Source organism: Pipistrellus hanaki, assembly GCF_964339955.1.
Source record: "Pipistrellus hanaki genome assembly, chromosome: 6".
NCBI lineage: Eukaryota > Metazoa > Chordata > Mammalia > Chiroptera > Vespertilionidae > Pipistrellus > Pipistrellus hanaki.
This window is the reverse complement of record NC_140508.1, coordinates 52,479,663-52,498,502: the sequence shown is the minus strand read 5'-3', so window position 1 is coordinate 52,498,502 and position 18,840 is coordinate 52,479,663. Positions and strand designations below refer to the sequence as shown.

Below are 18,840 nucleotides of genomic sequence, written 5' to 3'. Positions count from 1 at the left end.
CAAGAGCTCTCGCAGACCAACCGTGTAGGGGCTGGTAGTACCTGCTACAGGCTGCATCCTACTGAGTGTGCACCAGGTCCTCTTCAATGAATCACTAAGCTCCAATTAGAACTTCACTAATACCACAGTCACATAGAAATAAGTATGAGCAATTTACAGAGCAAACACATTTCTAATTAACATTCTGCATGAGCTTAAAAGGAAGCCTGAAAATCTACAGCAGCTTGAAGGGGGACTCAGGAAACCTGTCCATGTGCCTTTAGTGGCACCACGCTCAGCAACGGCCTCCCTGACTCAGTGACAATGGCGAGAGACACAGAGCATGAGGCCCATCCACAAGGCCACACCTACCTGACTAGGTCGCTGGGCTTCTTAAAGCTCTTGGGACAGTAGGAGCAGCAGTTGGCGAACCTGGGCTCAGCCTCCAGCTCGGCCTGCCGGTCCTTCATCTCGCTGATGCGGTCCTTCTCGGCAGCCGACTGCACCAGCACCTGCTCTGACACTGTGGCGCTTTCTTGGGGCTGGATTTTGGCTAACTGCGCTGTCTCCTCCTCGGTGAAAGTGATGACCTCAGGACGCACCTTTCTAGATGAGTTTCTTTCAGAATTTTCCTCCTCTTCCTCCATGCATATATCTAAACAAAGTACAGGCAATGAAAAATGTGTTTCCACAGAACAAGTAAATTAGACTAAACGAGTATGTGTGGTTAAATACTAATTTACTAGTTACTACTCAGTGGAGCTACATTTGAGATTCAGAGAGATTGTTCCCACCACTATTGTACTGAGAAACTAAGCAGGGTCACCAGAAAGAAAGTCCAAGAAGGATGCACCTTGGGGGTGGATTGGCGACATCAGAGGGATACTATGCCTAAAGGTCCACTTCTTGCCTGCAGCTGTCAGCCCAGCAGTGAGCTCTGAGACTGTCAGTGTCCACACCAGCCATGGGTATTCATAAATATAGTTACCCATTTGTTAACATGGGCAGGAAATGAATTATCATCAAATAAAGAAAAACAGCAGCCCATAAGAGGCCCAATCAATAAACTGGCAAAGAGCCGCCAATTACTAAAAGGAAAACATGTCTTTAAATATATATGTGTGTTGTATTCTCTCAATAACTGTAAGGACATACTCACCCTGATTAAAAACAAGAATAATCTGCTATGAAAATGTACAGAAGGAAGATAAGTCTGGCTGTGAGCAGGTCACTATTTTTAACTATTGGTTAAAAATTTTGAAAAAAGTTCAACAGAAACACTAGCTAGCAAAGTGAAAGTGGCTAAAACCAAATGAGTGAATTTAAAGAATAACTGGATGATTTCTCCTAGAATACAGGGACCAAAGATGAGGAGATGGGAGAAATGGGTGGGGGAGGAAGGAACTGAAGGGAAGAAAAGGTCAGGGAGAGGGAGAGAAGGCGAGTCCTGGGAGACAGCCATTTTTAGTAGAAATTCCCCCAAAAAAGAAAATATAATGAATTCAAATTCCATATTCTCAAGAAAACTTGGAAAGAGTTGGGAACAGCAGGTTACAGATAGAGGCCCCACCAACACTGATAAAGTAATATGGATAACTGTATGAAAAATTTTAAAGTAACCCAGAACAAAACCAACATAACAAAAAGCCATTAAGTAACAAGGGACAGTGAAATAGAACACAATAAACAGAAGATATAAAATATGACAGTGGTGTTAGGCCAGACAGGCTTACTGTCAGTCCACCAAGGAATTAAATCTCTATTATAAGGTTTGAGTAAAAAAACAAAACAAAACAAAAAAAAAAACAAACACAAAAGAACAATTTAACAGGTGACAAGGGATTTCATGTGAAGTTCTTTTTGTCACTGATCCAAAGTAGGAAAACACCAAGACCTAAAGGGACCATCTGAAACTACACGCAGCATGTGATGAAGCCATAACAAGTCTCCACATCGGTTCTCACAGCACTGACCTTAGCATTACATGCCTTGTTGATTGATGGGCAAGAGCACACATGTTAGACTTAGAGATTATTGTCACTGGCTGCAAACTAGGGGGTTCTAGATATAACATATGCATTGCCTATATTTTTTTTTTCAATTCACTGAAAGGAAAAAGTTATTTCCTTTCTTTTTACTTCACTAAATCACGACAATGAAAAAAGAGATAAAGACTCCACCAGGTTCTATCAGACTAACAAGCTGGAGCTCTCTGACTAAGCAGTGGAGTTGGGTTTGCTACCTGAGGAAGGTAAGGTACATTTAAAGACAAATTCTCCCAAGTAGGAGAAAAAGCTCCATGGCAATCAGTCCAGCATAGCAGATGGGGAGTAAGCAATTGGGGAGGGAGCATACAATCTCGTTGAGTACATGCCAAACACACCTCCAGTCTCTGCATATTCATTCCACATATATGAGTGAGTGATACACAGTGCTGCCACACCAGAGGTGGTGCCCTGTGATATGTGTTCAAACTAGCATACCTCAAGCTATATACGGACTAACATTGGTTAAAAATACTAAAATGCCGTGTACTGGCATTCTGTGTCAAAATATACAATGTGTACATTATTGACACTGTAATTTTACTTGTGGTATTTGATCAAAATAAATCAACTGATAAGCCCAAAAAGTACAAGCACAAAATAATACTGTTGAAATTACATACTACTTGTAGTTACTGGGCAAATAAGCTTGTCTAACATTTAGCAAGCTCATGTACAAAGTGAGAGAAGTCCCACAAACCATAGTTTTCATGTCAATTAAATGAGACAGTGAACATGGGGAGCAGAGGTCCCTAAATGCTCTTACTATTCCAGTGAAATGGGGTGAAGCTCCATGTATGTCTACAGGAGAGGCCAGAACAAAGCATGACGGGATCCATGTAGTTGTTTGAACTGATGAGACCTGTGTATAGCATCAAATACGTCCAGGATACACACAAGGGGAGGGAAGATTGAGTGGGCTACAACTTTACATGGGGTACTATGGCAGATCCCTACTGGTTAGGAAATTAAGATCTCCATCTGTACGTGTGTCCGCCTGAAAGGGAGACTGCACATCGTGGGGACTCCCTGCCTGGTCTGTGATGACTAGGGAGAGAACTTCTCTTTGGGCCTCTCTGAATCTGTGCTTCACAGAGCATATACTGCTTCATAGTCAGAAAAAAATTCATTTTATTTGTGACTTATGCGATTAGCACATTAGCATCTAGCTAATAAGCCTTGAATCAACAAATGGACAATACCTCCTCCTCCCTCAGCATCTTCAGGCGCTGATGTGGCAGAGGGACCTGCCTGGTGCCTCCTCATGTGTTTTTTGCAGTGGACTGTGGTCCGGAAGCTCTGCTCACAGAACGGACATTTGTAAGGCTTCAAGCTCATGTGTGTCGCCATGTGCCTGGTGAGGCTGCCATTGGTAGTGAACGAAGTGTTGCAAACAGTGCAGCTGAACGCCTTCACTCCTGTGACAACGGGAATGAGGAAAAACATGTCTTTTGTTTCCTTAGGTTAGTAAGTAGTCAAAGCCAACAGAGATATGTTCAATAAGCCAAAGATGGTCATTAGCTGTGGTCGCCTAATTTCATGAACTAACTTTAAGAACATGGACACTGACATTTTCCTGACTCCCAGTGAAATCAAAGTCCCAAGAGCCTTTCTCTAAACAACCTCAAGGTCTCTCTGCCCCTTGGTCTTTCCCATTGAAACTAGCAATGTCTTTGTGGGATCTACTCCAGAAATTATTTTCAAATCCATCTTTTTTCACATTCCTACAGCAAAAGATAGAGTGGGCCCTAAGGAAGAGCCTACACACTTCTACACAGCTTTGATCTCACATGAAGTATGAACAAGAAGGCCACTCTCCTGATGACATGGAAGCAAGCCAAGAAGGGCACTTTCCTCTGACCTGTCTTTTCTTCACCGAGGGGCCACCCTGACTTTCTAAACACACAGGGGATCCAGGCATATGGCTTCTACTGCCAACGACTCTGCTGACTCCTGGGAGGGCCTTTGGAGCTCCAGGTGACCTGTTCTCACCCATTAAAGCCACTGCCTACCCACCAAACTACAGACCAGCCTGCAAAACCTATCCTTGTTTCATTGTATGTTTTTAAGCAGTACACCTCTATCCTATATAATAAAACCCTAATATGCAAATCTACCAAAACGGCAGAACAACTGGTCACTATGATGTGCATTGACCACCAGGGAGCAGACGCTCAACACAGGAGCTGCCCCTGATAATCAGTGCACTCCCACAGAGGGAGTGCTGCTTAGCCAGAAGCTGGGCTCACAGATGGTGAGCGCAGCAGTGGCAGGAGCCTCTCCTGCCTCTGTTGCAGGCGAGCAGTAAGGAGCAAGGGGTCCCAGACTGCAAGAGGGATGTCTGACTGCTGGCTTAGGCCCAATCCCTGGAGTCAGACATCTCCGAGGGGTCCCAGACTGTGAGAGGGTGCAGACCAGACTAAGGGGATTCCCCCTGCCAGTACATAAATTTCGTGCAGCGGGCCTCTAGTCCATATATGCATGCCTAAGTGACTGTTACAGCTGGTCAACCAAAAACCTGTCAACTGGTTGCTATGACACTCACTGACCACCAGAAGGCAAACACTCACTGCAGAAGCTGCCCCCTGGTGGTCAGTGCTCTCTCACAGCCAATGTCCTGCAGCTGTCCTACCTCCCACTGTCCCTCCCCCTGCCAGCCAGCCCGATCGACCCCAATTGGGACTGGACCAGATGATCCCAATTGGTTCAGATCCCCGGCCAGACCTAGGGACCCTACCCATGCATGAATTCATGCACCAGGCCTTTAATTTTCAAATAAAACCTTATACAGAATATATGTCAATATTAAACAGATGTTATTAATATCTTCAATATATTAAGGAGATATAAGTGATATATTTAACTGAAGATCATATATCTGATAGTCTATTAAAAATTTTTTACATCTGAATAAGAGTATAATCTAATTTTAAAATGGCAAAAGATTAGAATACATATTTCTCATTATGCACATGAAAAGAGGTTCAACATCATTAACCATTAGAGAAATGTGAATCTAAGCCACAATCAGATCCTAGTTCCCACTTCTCAGGATGGTCCTAATAAAGGACAGACAACAAGCTGTGATGAGAAGTGAAACTGAAACCGTCCTCCAGTGCTGGAGGACCAGTGAATGAGTTTGGGGGACTCAAAGATGTAAACAGCATTGTCATAGGACCAGGGATTCCACTCCTAAACAGAAAAATAAAAACTGATATCCATATGAAAACCTACATGCAGATGTGCACAGCCTCATATGGAAACACCTCAAATGTCCAGAGTTGCTGAGTGAAGAAACAGAATGTGGGTTCTAACCATGCAGTGGAAAATCACTGGGCGTCAGAGCAATGAAGCCCTGATACCCATGCTATTACGTGGATGAGCCATGAATGTGCACTGAGAGAGAGAAGCTAGCGACAAAGGCCACAGATTGTAGGATTCCAGTTCCATGAAACATTCAGAAGGGAAACTATGGAGAGACAGAAAGCAGGTGGTGGTTGAGTAGAACTGAGGCATGAAGGTGACTGTAGTTTGTTTTAGGTGTGATGAAAATGTCCCAGAAGTGGATAGTGGCAGTGGCACACAATTCCATGAACACACCGAGAACCATACAATCCCAGGGCAGGCAGACAATGACCTGTGTGTGTCTTCTCATGGGACTTGAGAACCCCAGAGGAGACGAAGCCGCGGCCACAGAGCTTGCACTTGTAAGGTTTCTCCCCCGTGTGTGATCGTACATGCTGCTTCAGGTGGCTGGACTTCTTAAAGCCCTTATGGCAATACTCGCATCTATAACACAAAGGAAGGCACAGGCCCCGTGAACTCACAGCATGAGTGAGATGTTACCTCTAAGATGAAAACAAGCATGATGTCCACCCAATCATCAAACCGTGGTCAGAAACTAGAGGGTCTCCAACACGTGACACTATATAATATTTGCAGTAACAATTCTTTTCCAAGTATCTGTAGGTTAAACATACCCAGTAAATCCTACAGTGATTCCCCAGCAGGCACAATATTTTACTATTGTCTTTCTTTAGAGAACAAAAATATTTACTAGGTATTATTTTTTTTACTAAGTCATGAGACACTGAAAGCTTTCTTTGCTTAAGAGTCAACCATTCCTGAGTTAGACACGTGGAAAAGTCAATTCATAAAACACTTTACAAACCAGATTTTATTGGCGCTACTTTGAATCTCTATATATATACAGTGTTATGCTTCCCCTCAGTTGTTATGGCATATATTTAAATTGCTTTAAGAATGGAAATAATTATACATTTCAAAATTTCTATTCATATATTAAAAAATTAAAAAAAAAAGATTTAGAAAGTTTATTCCATTATATTCCCCGCTTCTTCCATTTCTTAGTTTCAGTCTATAGTAGGAAGTCAGTGAATCCCTCAACCTAAGACCAGGAACTTGCACAGTCAGAGCTCTCCTTCCTCTAGTGTCCAACGGAGTCTAAAGGCTGACTGACTGAACATGTTTTGAAATTTCATTCTAACATGTGGGTACAATTCAGTGGAATTCCTATTAAATATTATCTAGAAAAGCAAGCTAACAGTATCACTGTTGATTTCTGAAAGTTAATTCTGCAGATGAGATGGAGATAGATTCCGGTCCACATGTCAGAAGAAGAAAATCTACTGAGAAGTGAGTTGCACTAAACCAGGTGGTGCCCTAAGAGGGCACAGACCCCAGATTTAGAACTCCTCTGTTAATATTTTGAATTTGCGAATTCAGAAAGACCTCAAGATAACACACTTTTGAAAGTACAGACTCTAATGCGTAAGAACACCAGTTCAGAGCATTTGAGATGTTGTACAAGAAACAAATCCTATGGAAAAAAAAAAAAAAAAAAAAAAAAGGACTTCCTTGGCCTCCCAAAAAGTATAAGCTTCATAATAATAGCAAAACAACCCATTTTCAAAAGCTTTAATTAAGACCACTCATTTGTGGTAAGATAGCTCACATCTTTTTTAAGAGTAAATAATGAGGCATATTTTTTTTTCTTAAATGGCTCTTAAAAAATTATAAACTTTAAAAAGTATTTTAAGCAAAAAATAAAATCATTAAAATATTAGGAGCTCAAGACAGTCTCTACAAAGACAATACATTTTCTTATTACATACATACTCCTGTTTAATGTATAAAACCACATGTATTTTATTCACTGTCCTAGCCTGAGCTGGGGCTGCAGCCTTGTCTGTTTTTCCCACCAGGTATTTGGAGCATCCATAGCAGTAAGTGATTCCTTGAGGTTGCTCAGCACACACTGTTGGGTGGATGGTGAGTGGGTGGATGGAAGGAGGGAGAATGAGCAAATGAATGGACTTTTAAAAACTGTCTTTATAATCATATTGTACTTGGCACACAAGGTGTTTTATATAGATCACAGAAGAGCCTTGGACAAAAAGACACAATATAAATTTAAGTTATGTCTGCAAATACAGTAATGGCTTATAGTGGTGACTGGAAGATACAGCTGAGCAGAAATGTACAGGCCAGGGAGAGGCTACTGCATCCAGACCTTGGCCCTGTCACTTATCAGCTGTAGAAATGTTAGCACGTAAATATCTTTTGTCCCGGATGCTTTATTTGTAAAATGGGGATGATAATGGAACCTATCTCCAGAGGTTTTAAGAGAGTTAAATTGCAGAGCCCTCGGAATGGTGGTGGTATTAGCTGGCTGTTGAGCAGGTGTGTGTACCTGTAGGAGCGCCGGCTCTGGTCCTCACTGTCCTCCAGGAACTGGCGGCGTGGCGGCGGCAGATCGAGCTCCTCTTGGGATGGCTCTTGAATCAAAGGAGCTGTCTGAAATTTAACAGAAGTATAAAGCAGGCTGCCTGAATGTCTATGAATAAGTACAAAACAACTAACAATCAATAAAAAGAACATTCATAAATGAGGAATTAAAAGGGAGAAACTCCAAGTAGTTCACTGCAGTCACTGGGCCAGATTAATAATAGAAATCACTTAAACCGATTTTATAAAATACTTATTTTACTTACTTCTTTGTGTGTGTGTGTGTGTGTGTGTGTGTGTGTGTGTGTGTATATATATATATATATATATATAGAGAGAGAGAGAGAGAGAGAGAGAGATTCAAAGTAGCTAACATTCCCACTAACTTATTTTAATACAAAGTTTAATCAAGCACAAAAGGAGTTCTTAATAAGAGACCACCTTTCATCTACTCTATCCTGACAGAAAATATTAAATTTTTTTAACTTACTTTCTGAAAATATTAAATCTCCTGGATCATCACAAAATCACGGGAGAAAGACAACAGAACACTCCAGGGGCAGCCATGTGCCTACGGAGAGCACTCCCCACCACCGCGGCAAGGCTACCAGAAAAGCTTTTAAAGAGTGAGAACAACTGACTGGACAATCATTTTTGTAACTACTGAAAATTTTCCAAAGTGGAAAAATCAAAACCAAAACCAATGTCTTCAAGTTGAATAAGAGATAAAGTTTTTAAGATTATGCATTCAAACACTTATTTTTCATATGTCACTACTCATTATATTTCCATTCTAACATGTTTCTTTTAAGAATGCATACGTAAAAATGTTTGGTTTTGTGACTAAAGCAATACTATTCTTCAGATGTTATTACACAGCACACTGGCCATCCTGACATTTAACTAAAAAGGTAAAGCCGCATCAAGCTTAGGAAATCCTTTAGTAAAATTAAAATGTTTTAAGAAAAAAGCCCTATATACTAAACATTTACATTTTCACAGCTAACACAATAATCTTAATTAACAATTAGTATGTACTGTTAAGTAGGGGAATCCTAAATACTTACACTGAAGATTAAAAGGATGTGCTCAATAAGGACAAGTGTCTCTGCCATAAATACTCACCACATTCATAGGATCAGAGCTGGGAACCGGAAGCAGGTTCTGCTCGTGGAAAGTTGTGGACAGGGCCTGAGACTCCAGTGTACTAGAATCCTGCAGCTGCTGCACAGGTGGAAACTGAGTCTGCTGACTGTATGTATCAGGTACCGTAAAATCTAAAATAAATTAGAGAATGAGTTCTATAAAAATTATGAGTTACACAAAAAAAAGTTATTTTTATAATTAAAGATATTTAAAGGAACACTGCTTCTTCCGAGTTGAAATCAGTAGCAGTTCTTACCATGATTCTCTAGAATCATCTGTGAACAGGCGGGAGGCCTGCTGCCAACACCCAGTTACCCCTAAGTCTCCACTTCAACTCAATCCCTTTTTCCTGGCTATAAACTGCACATAAAATAATTGTTAAAGTCACTTTCTAGAAAATATGAGTGTGCCACAAAACAGCGCGCGTGTGCACACACACACACACACACACATCATGCAAAAAACTCTCCGGTTTGTAACCACTGATTTCGGAGGGCCTTAGAAGAAACACCAGGTTGTGAGGACAACGAACGACAACCCCACTTGGAGCCAGCACTTACCCTGTGATAAGCCAGCCGGTTCGAAGGACTGCTGCGGAGGAGCCTGCTCTTCAAACTGGTCCATGTGCCCTGGTAGCTGCGGAGCCACAAACCTGTCTGGGAACAAGAACACAAAAAGAAGGGCAAGTTATTTCCAGGACACTTTCACCTTGTGCTCCAGAAGCACTTTACAGCACCCAGACATTCAGACAGTCTTCCGTGAAGTTCTAAATGCAGTCAGTCAACAACTGCTTAAAACCTTTGTGGATGGGCATTCTTCCAGGAAACAGAAAGGATACAAACTACAAAATCCTGCTGAAAGATTAAATATATTTTAGGACATCTACAAAACAGTAAATTGACCAGCGAACTGGCCTACTAACAGGCCTGTACAAGACAGAAGCCTGAGCTAGATATAATCAACAGTGGCACTAAGCTCACTGTCCACAGTCGTGCTGGCATTTTCATAGTGTGACTCTGTCGATGTAGGAAGCAACATGCTGGTTTGGAGCGTGAGGTCCTTGCAGACCAGTGACAAACAGTTTGCAGACCTGCAGTAGCCTATGATGGCAATGTACCAGAATAGCAATGATTTAACAGATGGATACTTACTGAAAAGGAAACATTTTGCAACGTACTCAAGGATGCTGGTAGATTACAGGAAATACAGGTATCCAAAAGTTGTCTCACATCAAACTCTCTCTCACACACACAGACACAAGCACACTTTGTGGCCTAGTCAGAAATAGAGACACCATAGAACCTGAATGATAATGAGGACTAAGCCACTACATGGATGGTTCTAGAAGTCAAACCCTGACATGTGTACCTTCATCTGCCTCCAGAGGCGGCTCTGTCAATTGCTGGCCCAACCCCGTGTCTTCTGCGCCCACGACATGCTGAGGCTCCAGGTCGAGCATGGCATTGGGGTTTGCAGTGACCGCGTCCACAGGCGGCTGCAGCTCGTCACTCTGGACCTCCACCTGCATCTGAGTGGCCACGTGCACACCCTGCTGATCCACGGCACTGCCGTCGAGCGCCGCAGCTTCTTGGTGCTGCTGTAGCTGCTGAGCAAGCTCATAGCTTCAAAAAACCAACCATGAGCACCAAGTTAGATGCTGTAGCAGGGACAGGAGAGAGGCTAAGGAGCAATATGTGCTTTATTTATTAAATCATAAAATTACTACTACTACATAATAACTAATTAAGTTACATCTTTACATGTTTTCATTCTAAAGTCACAATGGCAATCCAGGTAAAAATTAAATACTGTTATGATTATGAAGAATAATCACACTGCCTCAGTGCCTTCTACAGGTATGGGGACACAGAGGCAGCAAACTGAGAGTGAAGGGCAACATCCCAGAATTTTTAAGTTAATAAAAAATTTAAAAACCTGCCACATGATAAAAAGTAAAACTCTCCCAACACAAATTGTAGTGAGTTCAAGTTTCAAAAAAGGAATTGTACAAAGTGAGACTGCGCCTTTACAGACTGATTTTAGTATTATAAACACTTTGGTGTATGGATAGGGACCAAATCCTACGACCTGCTGTCTCATAGCCAAGCTACAGACGTCTTTGTGACCAATGACCCGCTGTCTCACAGAGCAGACCAGGAGACATGCGACCACTCTGCTATTTTGGAAAATATTAATACTGCGATTTTACTATACGAAATATGTCAGGTATATTTTCATTAAGGTCAACAATTTCGCTGTCAAAGAGAAAATTAAGCAATGAATTCAAGTGAATAAATCAAAGAACTTAAAATACAACTGAAACTATTATCTGCTGAACAGGCTACACATGATCTCAGACAGAGTGACCTGTTTGCTAAGACATCATGATCAGACCCATAGGAGCTGCACTCTATGTTCTATTCCAGAATTTTAGGCATCTGCCTAAAATTTGTAGCTCCAAACAAAATCTTTTCACTTTATGATATAAAAATCACTTCTCGCCCTGACCGGTTTTGCTTAGTGGCTAGAGCATCGGCCCTGGGACTGAAGGGTTGCAATTTCAACTCCAAGCCAAAGGCATGTATCTTGGTTGCAGGTTTGATCCCTAGCTCTAATCAGGGCATGAGCGGAAGACAACCAATTGATGAGTCTCTCTCATGTCCATGTTTCTCCCTCTCCTACTTCTTCTTTCCTCTCCTCTCCCTTCCATTCTCTCTTGGAAAAAAAAAATTATAACCTCTCAATAACTTTTGCTGAAGAAGGGGAACAACAACACAATAAAAAATAGTGAATACTTGTGGCCTAGTTGTCACACAGACCATAATAGTGACTGCACAGTGACATCATGGTGTAACGAATCTTCTCCACAGCCCCTAGGCAAGGAGATGGTCCTGCACACCAATATGGAGGCCAGTTTTCTGTTCATTTCTTGCGATTTTTCCATGGCTTTTCCTACAGGAATCTTTTAGACCTGTTTTCAGGGTGTTACAGTGCTTTAGGAATCACACTTCCCACAGGGCTGAAACACTGCAGCTGCTCTGCTCAGTGGCAGGTTTGAAGTGCACACACTCCCTGAGAGAAATGCCAGCCCTGCAAGGGTAGACCTGCCAGTCCTTAGACCATCTCCTTAGCCACACACCCATCTCCTAAAGTCACTGTGCACCTGTCCCTGGGTGGAATCTTGAGAAGCAGTGGCCAATGTGACACTCCACCTACTAGAGGTGACCCAGCCAAAATGCTGACCTGCTTCCGAGGAACTTTATTGCTGGCCATTCAGTCCACACCTAGGGCTTTACTGTGCTATCACCACCACCACAAAGAGTGCATTGCAAAGGCTGTTTTCCCGACAGAGAAAAACACTCTTCACTACGCACTGAGCCCACGCTCCATGCCTCTGAGGACGGTATCAGGCCTCTGGTTGCCATGAGTAGAGCATAATGGCCTGAGCACCTGAACGAGGAATCCCCAGGTCCTGAATGCATAGGAAGCAGGTAATTTCCTCCCTAAATGCAATAAAGTATTACTGGGTATGTAACAGCAAGCTTCCTCTAGACTGGAGGTGGGAAACCTTTTTTCTGCCAAGGGCCATTTGGATATTTATAACATCAACACTTAATATAATTCACTCAATATAAGTTAATGTTGCTATGAAAAAAACTTAGATTTATTGAATTTCGAGTCCTGCATGTGGTTGCCTTAGTAAGGCCAGACCAATGATTTCTCAGGCCTGGATGTCCCTGACACCTGCTCTAGACTGACACCACCAATGTCATATTCTCCACATGGTCTCCAGAAGCAATTAAACTTCCGGGCTAAGGGATCACCTCTGACAGTCACGAAGGTCAATTCTGTCAGGTGTGCTGAGGTATCCAGGTGGATGATACCAAGATAACTTGTCACAGCTAACTTACTCTAACACTGGGGGTTTGTATTGAAGGTGATGTCTGACAGAGACCCCTGAGTTAAAATAGTGCCTAAAAGTAAATGTTCTAAGGGCAGAAGGGTTAATATTCTAGGATAGGCCTGGTAATTCTTACTTTCAAAATCTCCTTGGATGTTGCCTTACCAAGGCTTTCCATTACAAACAGAATTCTGTGGCTTCACAGAAATACCTACTGAACAAGCTCAGGATACCACCACAAACTCAGGTCAGCCAGGGCTGGCTGGATCACTCCATTAAGAAATGAGAGCGCCCGCTCATCAAGTAAAAATGTATGTCTACTTTAATGATGGATTTTTACAGTGGCTAGAATGTGCATTCTTTTAAATAACAAAAAAGACTAAGAACCATTCCATACACTGATGTTATGCCTAGAATCATAGGGTGGACCATGGTTGTCTCTTTGAAACCTTCACTACCTAATTAATAACACTAGACATAGTCTAGCACTATATCTTGTTACTATCGGTTTTAACAGAAAGCTTACAGAACATTTAGCCCAATATGAATTATTGGGCTAAAAATTAAAAATGCCTGTGGTTCCCAATAGATCCTTAGACACTGACATTAGTTTTTTAGCCCATACACCTCAAATTAGAAGTAATAACACAGGAGTCAAAGACAACTATTTCTCAAGAACACTCTGTAGCACCAATAGGAATTATAAGGGTTGTTACAGTGACCGTCAGAACTGTACCTACCGATGGGTTTTCATGTGCTTTTTGCAGTTCAGGGAGGTCTTAAAGGTCTTCTGGCAGTAGGGACACATGTAGGGCCGCAGGTCATTGTGGATGCCCATGTGCCGCCGCAAGCTGCCACCAGTGGTGAAAGCTCCGTTACAGATCAGACACTTGAATGACTTCAGTCCCGTGTGCGTTCGGACGTGCGCTTTGAGCACCCCTGCAGAAACAAAGCCTCTTCCACACTGAGAGCATTTAAACGGCTTCTCACCTGTGTGCGATCTAAAACAAATAAGTATGTTAATGACTGAGTGAGCTCCCGACACTTTCAAATGCTTTATTAACTCAGAACGCACTCTTGCACAGGATTTCACTGAACAGCAGACACACTCTCCCCTCCACCAGCAAGAACACCCGAGATGCAGCCTCAATTATGTGCAATTGAGGCAAACTAGAGCCCCAGGCTTCTCTGGGTTCTATGCTTTTCTCATGACCTCTGTCTACCCTGGTCAAGTTTCCAGTTTCCTTTCATTATTGTTAGCACTAAAAATTAACCTAAACTCTGATAAATATACATGAAAAAAATGTGAAAGAGCATAATTCTAATGAAACAAACCAAATACTTCTTTAACATGTCCTAGAAATTGCAAATACTTAAATATAACAGGAGTGTAAATAAAATTCAGTGGCAATTTCTGGCTAAAATATTTTAGTCAAGATACTAAGGAATAAAAATATAAATTATCAATAGATATTTAGGGTCAAATGTGACACTTGAAATACCAAAAGCTAACACAGCCGCTCTTCATATTTCTACCAGTCACCAGACCACCAGTTCACTGTCATTATCCCAGATTCCATTTTTTAATGTGCGACCTTACCTGATGTGCTGCTTAAGGTGGCAAGATTTTTTATATGCACGATGACAGTAAAAACACTTGTACGGTCTATCTGCTTCATTTACAAAATTATTATTAAAATAGCTTTGAAAAAACTGGTTTCTTGGAATGGGCTGGATAAGACCTACAAACCAAAAGAAAATCAGGAATAATTCAGTGCTACTAAGAAAGTAAATGTCAAAAGCATCTGTTTTACCCAGAAGATGAACATTCTGAGGAGTTAAAAGTATAGATTTCAACATAGCAGCTAAATGTATGTTCACTGTGTTAAGAACTGACTATTTAAAAAATACCAATGGGGAAATACTCATAAAGTTAATATTAAATACACAGTTTTCAACATAAAGAATACCTATATCGTCAGTTAATTCCCTTGGTACTACAGTCAATTTTAACAGGTATCTACACTTACTTTCTGTATGACCATTTGTTGGCATGAAATTTACATAAGTACATTCAAAACTGAGATTAATCGGAATTTAAAACCTTTATTTGCTCAGTAGTATAAAGACTGTACGCTAGGTCCTATAATAAATGCAAAACAGAAATGACTCTAACATGATCTTTTATTCTGAAAAAGTCAGCATTTTTCAGACATTTCATTAAAATTAATAACTGAAGAACATGAGTTATTCAGGTTTTACATAGATAGAGGCTTCCTGTGGCTGACCATGGACTACTGGGTCCTAATCAAGCCCCTGAGCTTTTGAGGCACTTCAGGAGGAACACACATTTGAACCTGAGTGACAGCAGTTTACAGGAGCATTAAGGAGAGTGCCCTATGAACCCACCATGGCTCTCCCCGCCCCTCATGACAGGCAGTCTTCTGCCATGACCCCACTTGGCCAGAAGTCTCCCATCAGCTGTACCACTCACTGCCACGAGATGGCTATTAATGCGTACTGTCCCTGACCTCCCCAAAAGCCCCCATGAGAGCTCAATTATTTCCCTAAAACTGACTTTCTCCTCCTGCAGGCTTTAGGCCACCCTTGGTGTAGCTCCTTCAGACACAGAGAGACAGTAGCACTGTCAGCCCTGACATCTCACCTTCATTAAAGCCAGCTGCTCAGAATCTTACCTAGAGACTGCAAACTGGCAATCCGAACCTAGCCTCAAGCTCAGAACCCTCACAAGACCCACAGGTGTCCCTCCTTTCTGTGGTACCTCCACGCTGGTGCAGAACACCCCTCCAGCTACCTACTTCTGCAGTACATACCCCACCTGGCCCCTACTCCTCTAATTCTTTCCCTTTTGGCTTCTGGAACCTGCGTATTCCATCATAAACAACCTCATAGTATGTCTGGTTCATAATTTATTTACCACAACACAATGCCCTTGGTCACATGCTTCCCTTGAAGCTCTCAGTCTCATTCCTAATGACCCATTCTTTGAAGCTAACGAGCCCTGACCTTGAGGGGTGGCTGTCTCTGTCTTCCAATTGTCTTCCCTTCTTTCCCCACTGGCCTGCACTACACCAGCCAAATCCCTTCACATCCAATCCCTTCCACAACTGCAAATCCGGGGGCTCTTCTGAAATAATTCAGAAGATAATACAAAGAAAAACAAAAGACAGGAACACCTCAGAGGAAACTGTAAATGAACAGCTTGGTGCACACTTGAACAAAAGGGTTTGTTACCTACAAACACAAGTGGGATCAACCACACATGCTGTTCTGTAATTACTTGTTCATTAACATCTGTTCAAGTCATTGCATAGGACAGCATCCCCCTCATCCTCTAGGTGTCTGCAAGGAATCCCGCTGTACCAACATGCTCAGGTCATCGCATGCAGTAGTACTGGATGTTTTCATCACCTCTAACTATGCACTGTCACGATGGGTGATAAACAACCTAGCATGTACAACTGTGACCTCATGTTCCCCCAGACACAGACTGGTACCCAGGCACAAGTATTTTAAAACAGACCCAAGAAGATTCTAAGCCATTTGCAAGGGGTGGGGTGGGTGTGTGTGTGTGTCCAATTTTGAATTATTAAAGTAAGTAAAATGTACAATATACTGTGTTTTAAGTAACTAGACTGAACTGGGACATCTCATCTCCCAATTTAGTCAAATAATTGTAACTAATCTATACTAAAATTCTCTCTGACGTGTTTTTATCAAATGTCCCCAAATTTTATTAGTCACATCTATTAGATACTAGCCCCCAAACAGCCCAGAGTCTGAGAGAAGAGTCAGACATAAATATACATAACAAAGATGATAAGCATGAAAATAAGTATTTATGATATTTTACATTTTACAATGTGAAGCTTCCACTAATTTGGCATAAGATGTAGATATCTGTGAAGCCAAAGAGTAAAATATATGCCATTTTAACCTTGGAAAAAGTCTGGAGAATCAGGACTCTAGTTCACTCAAAACTTAAAGTCAAGAAACCTAAAGGTTTTTAACTTGATTCATGGTAACCTGAAAAAACTGGCAATATGAGGACAACCTTCAAGCATGAAGGATAATTCTAGGGCTATTAAATAAATGTTTAATCTGTCCTGACTTTTCAGGAATAACATAAACCACTGATAACCTACAGACTGAGGTGAAAATTAAATACAGTACATATTCAGTGAAATTGGTCTGTTTTGTTTGTGAGCTAATAAAACCAGATAAGGGTATCAAAGTATTCTAACTACCATGGGAGTGTTGATCTGTTATCATGCTCTAAACCAGTGTTTCCCAAAGTGTGGTACCCATACCCCCAGGGGTACAGGAAAAGTTTGGTGGGGGTACGCATTGCACCGGAGTTTGGTGGGGATATGCACTGCACCGTGCTAGCTGGGCCTAATTCTACGTTCTCATGAGTACTAGGGGTAATCAGCATTATGAAAATTATAGAAGGGGTACACATATGTCAAAAGTTTGGAAAACACTGCTAAGCAATCAAATTCCCTAAGAATTATAGTTCCTCAGAAACTCAAAGATTAAAGCAGCCCAAATAATAATCAATTACACACCAAGTAAAACTTCTAAGATAAAAAAAATCAAAGTACAAAGTGCACTTCACATAATGATCACCTCTCCTTTTTTAAAATATATTTTTATTGATTTCAGAGAGGAAGGGAGAGGGAGAGAGAGATAAAAACATCAATGATTAGAAAGAACTGATTGGCTGCCTACTGGAGATCGAGCCAGCAACCTAAGCTTGTGCCCTTGACAGGAATCAAACCTGGGACCTTTTAGTACACAGGTCAACACCCTTATCCACTGAGCCAAACCAGCTAGGGCTTTGAGAGTTCCCTTGAGGAAGAAATTTTTCTTTCACTTACACAGATTTCTCTTCTAACCAAGAACATAATTTGAGCAGCAGTTTAAACAGAACTAGGATTTAAACTATAAGTGTGTAATATACCGGCCAATAACACAGCAAAGCTTTCTAAGAACTGCACTAATACCAGCCTGAAACGACATAAGGCTGTGACCATACATAGCATGACATACGCCTTCAAAGGTTCCCGAGGGAAGAAAACCTTACCTACGTCGGTTATGAGGATTGGCTCTTGCAAAGGAATGTCAGGGACTGGCGCGCTGGCCTTGCCTACACGAACCTTGGCGGGTTTCCTCTGGTGCCTCATCTTTCTCAACTCCGAGTGTTTAAAGTGGGAGGCTATGTGTGTCTTCCTGTGGCCTGAGGTCCGGAACTTTTTGTCACAGTGAGGACAAGCAAAAGGTCTGACTCCTAATAAAAGCAAAAGTAACCATAGAATTATCTCAAGAAAATACATCTTAATGCCAATATAGAATTTTAATATTTTACTATTGACTTGAACATTCAATTTGTCATTTCATGCTTATAGTTTCCTGGCTATTATAAATCACTTCTTTGCCCTAGTTTGCATATAGTTCATATTACAGATGTTAAGGCATATAATAAAAGCATTTAAGTTAAAAAATGTACTATTTTCAGGACAAAGTACAATATGGATAGTCAAAGTACCAGAAGTCCTTACGAATAGTAAAGTGTATGAACTGATCTCTCTCAAGCTGTAATCTGTGGCCTGGAGTCACATGCCTGCAACTGGGCTTTGCTGGGGTTGTGTGAACTCCTGTTTAGGGGGCACCCAGCATTTAGGAAACAAGCTGTTATTGATTGTAAATAACACTGCTGCCGCTGCTGATAGTAATAATATATTGTACTATCACTTTCCTTTTCTGAAGGAAATTTCCTTCTTTTGCAGTTTTATTGGTAAATGAAAATAGATTCCAGAGAAGGGCGTATTTTTTCAAACACTCATTCATGTGGTCAGTATAGCCCTGGAACCCCAGGCAGGTCAGGCAAGTTACTACTAGTCATCCAGGGTTCCTTTTAAAGGTGATAAAAATGTGTGAAAATTCTGAACCGTACACCCTAACACAGTGAGTTTTATGATCTGTGCGTTATATCTCAAT

At 41.5% G+C, this 18,840-nt stretch overlaps 1 protein-coding gene across 7 annotated transcripts in view; it reads right to left on the bottom strand.

Annotated features, from left to right (window-relative positions):
• Window positions 1–18,840, bottom strand: part of ZNF236 (zinc finger protein 236) — a 72,186-nt gene that overhangs the window by 19,509 nt on the left and 33,837 nt on the right. For all 7 annotated transcript variants that reach the window (XM_084887180.1, XM_084887176.1, XM_084887178.1 and 4 more), the window contains exons 11-20: window positions 17,927–18,130; window positions 14,420–14,561; window positions 13,560–13,820; window positions 10,287–10,540; window positions 9,479–9,574; window positions 8,898–9,049; window positions 7,738–7,841; window positions 5,662–5,813; window positions 3,227–3,442; window positions 352–634 (exon numbers count right to left, since the gene is read on the bottom strand). In XM_084887180.1, the coding sequence (XP_084743306.1) occupies window positions 352–634; window positions 3,227–3,442; window positions 5,662–5,813; window positions 7,738–7,841; window positions 8,898–9,049; window positions 9,479–9,574; window positions 10,287–10,540; window positions 13,560–13,820; window positions 14,420–14,561; window positions 17,927–18,130 (1,864 nt within the window). The remainder of the gene's footprint in view (window positions 1–351; window positions 635–3,226; window positions 3,443–5,661; window positions 5,814–7,737; window positions 7,842–8,897; window positions 9,050–9,478; window positions 9,575–10,286; window positions 10,541–13,559; window positions 13,821–14,419; window positions 14,562–17,926; window positions 18,131–18,840) is intronic.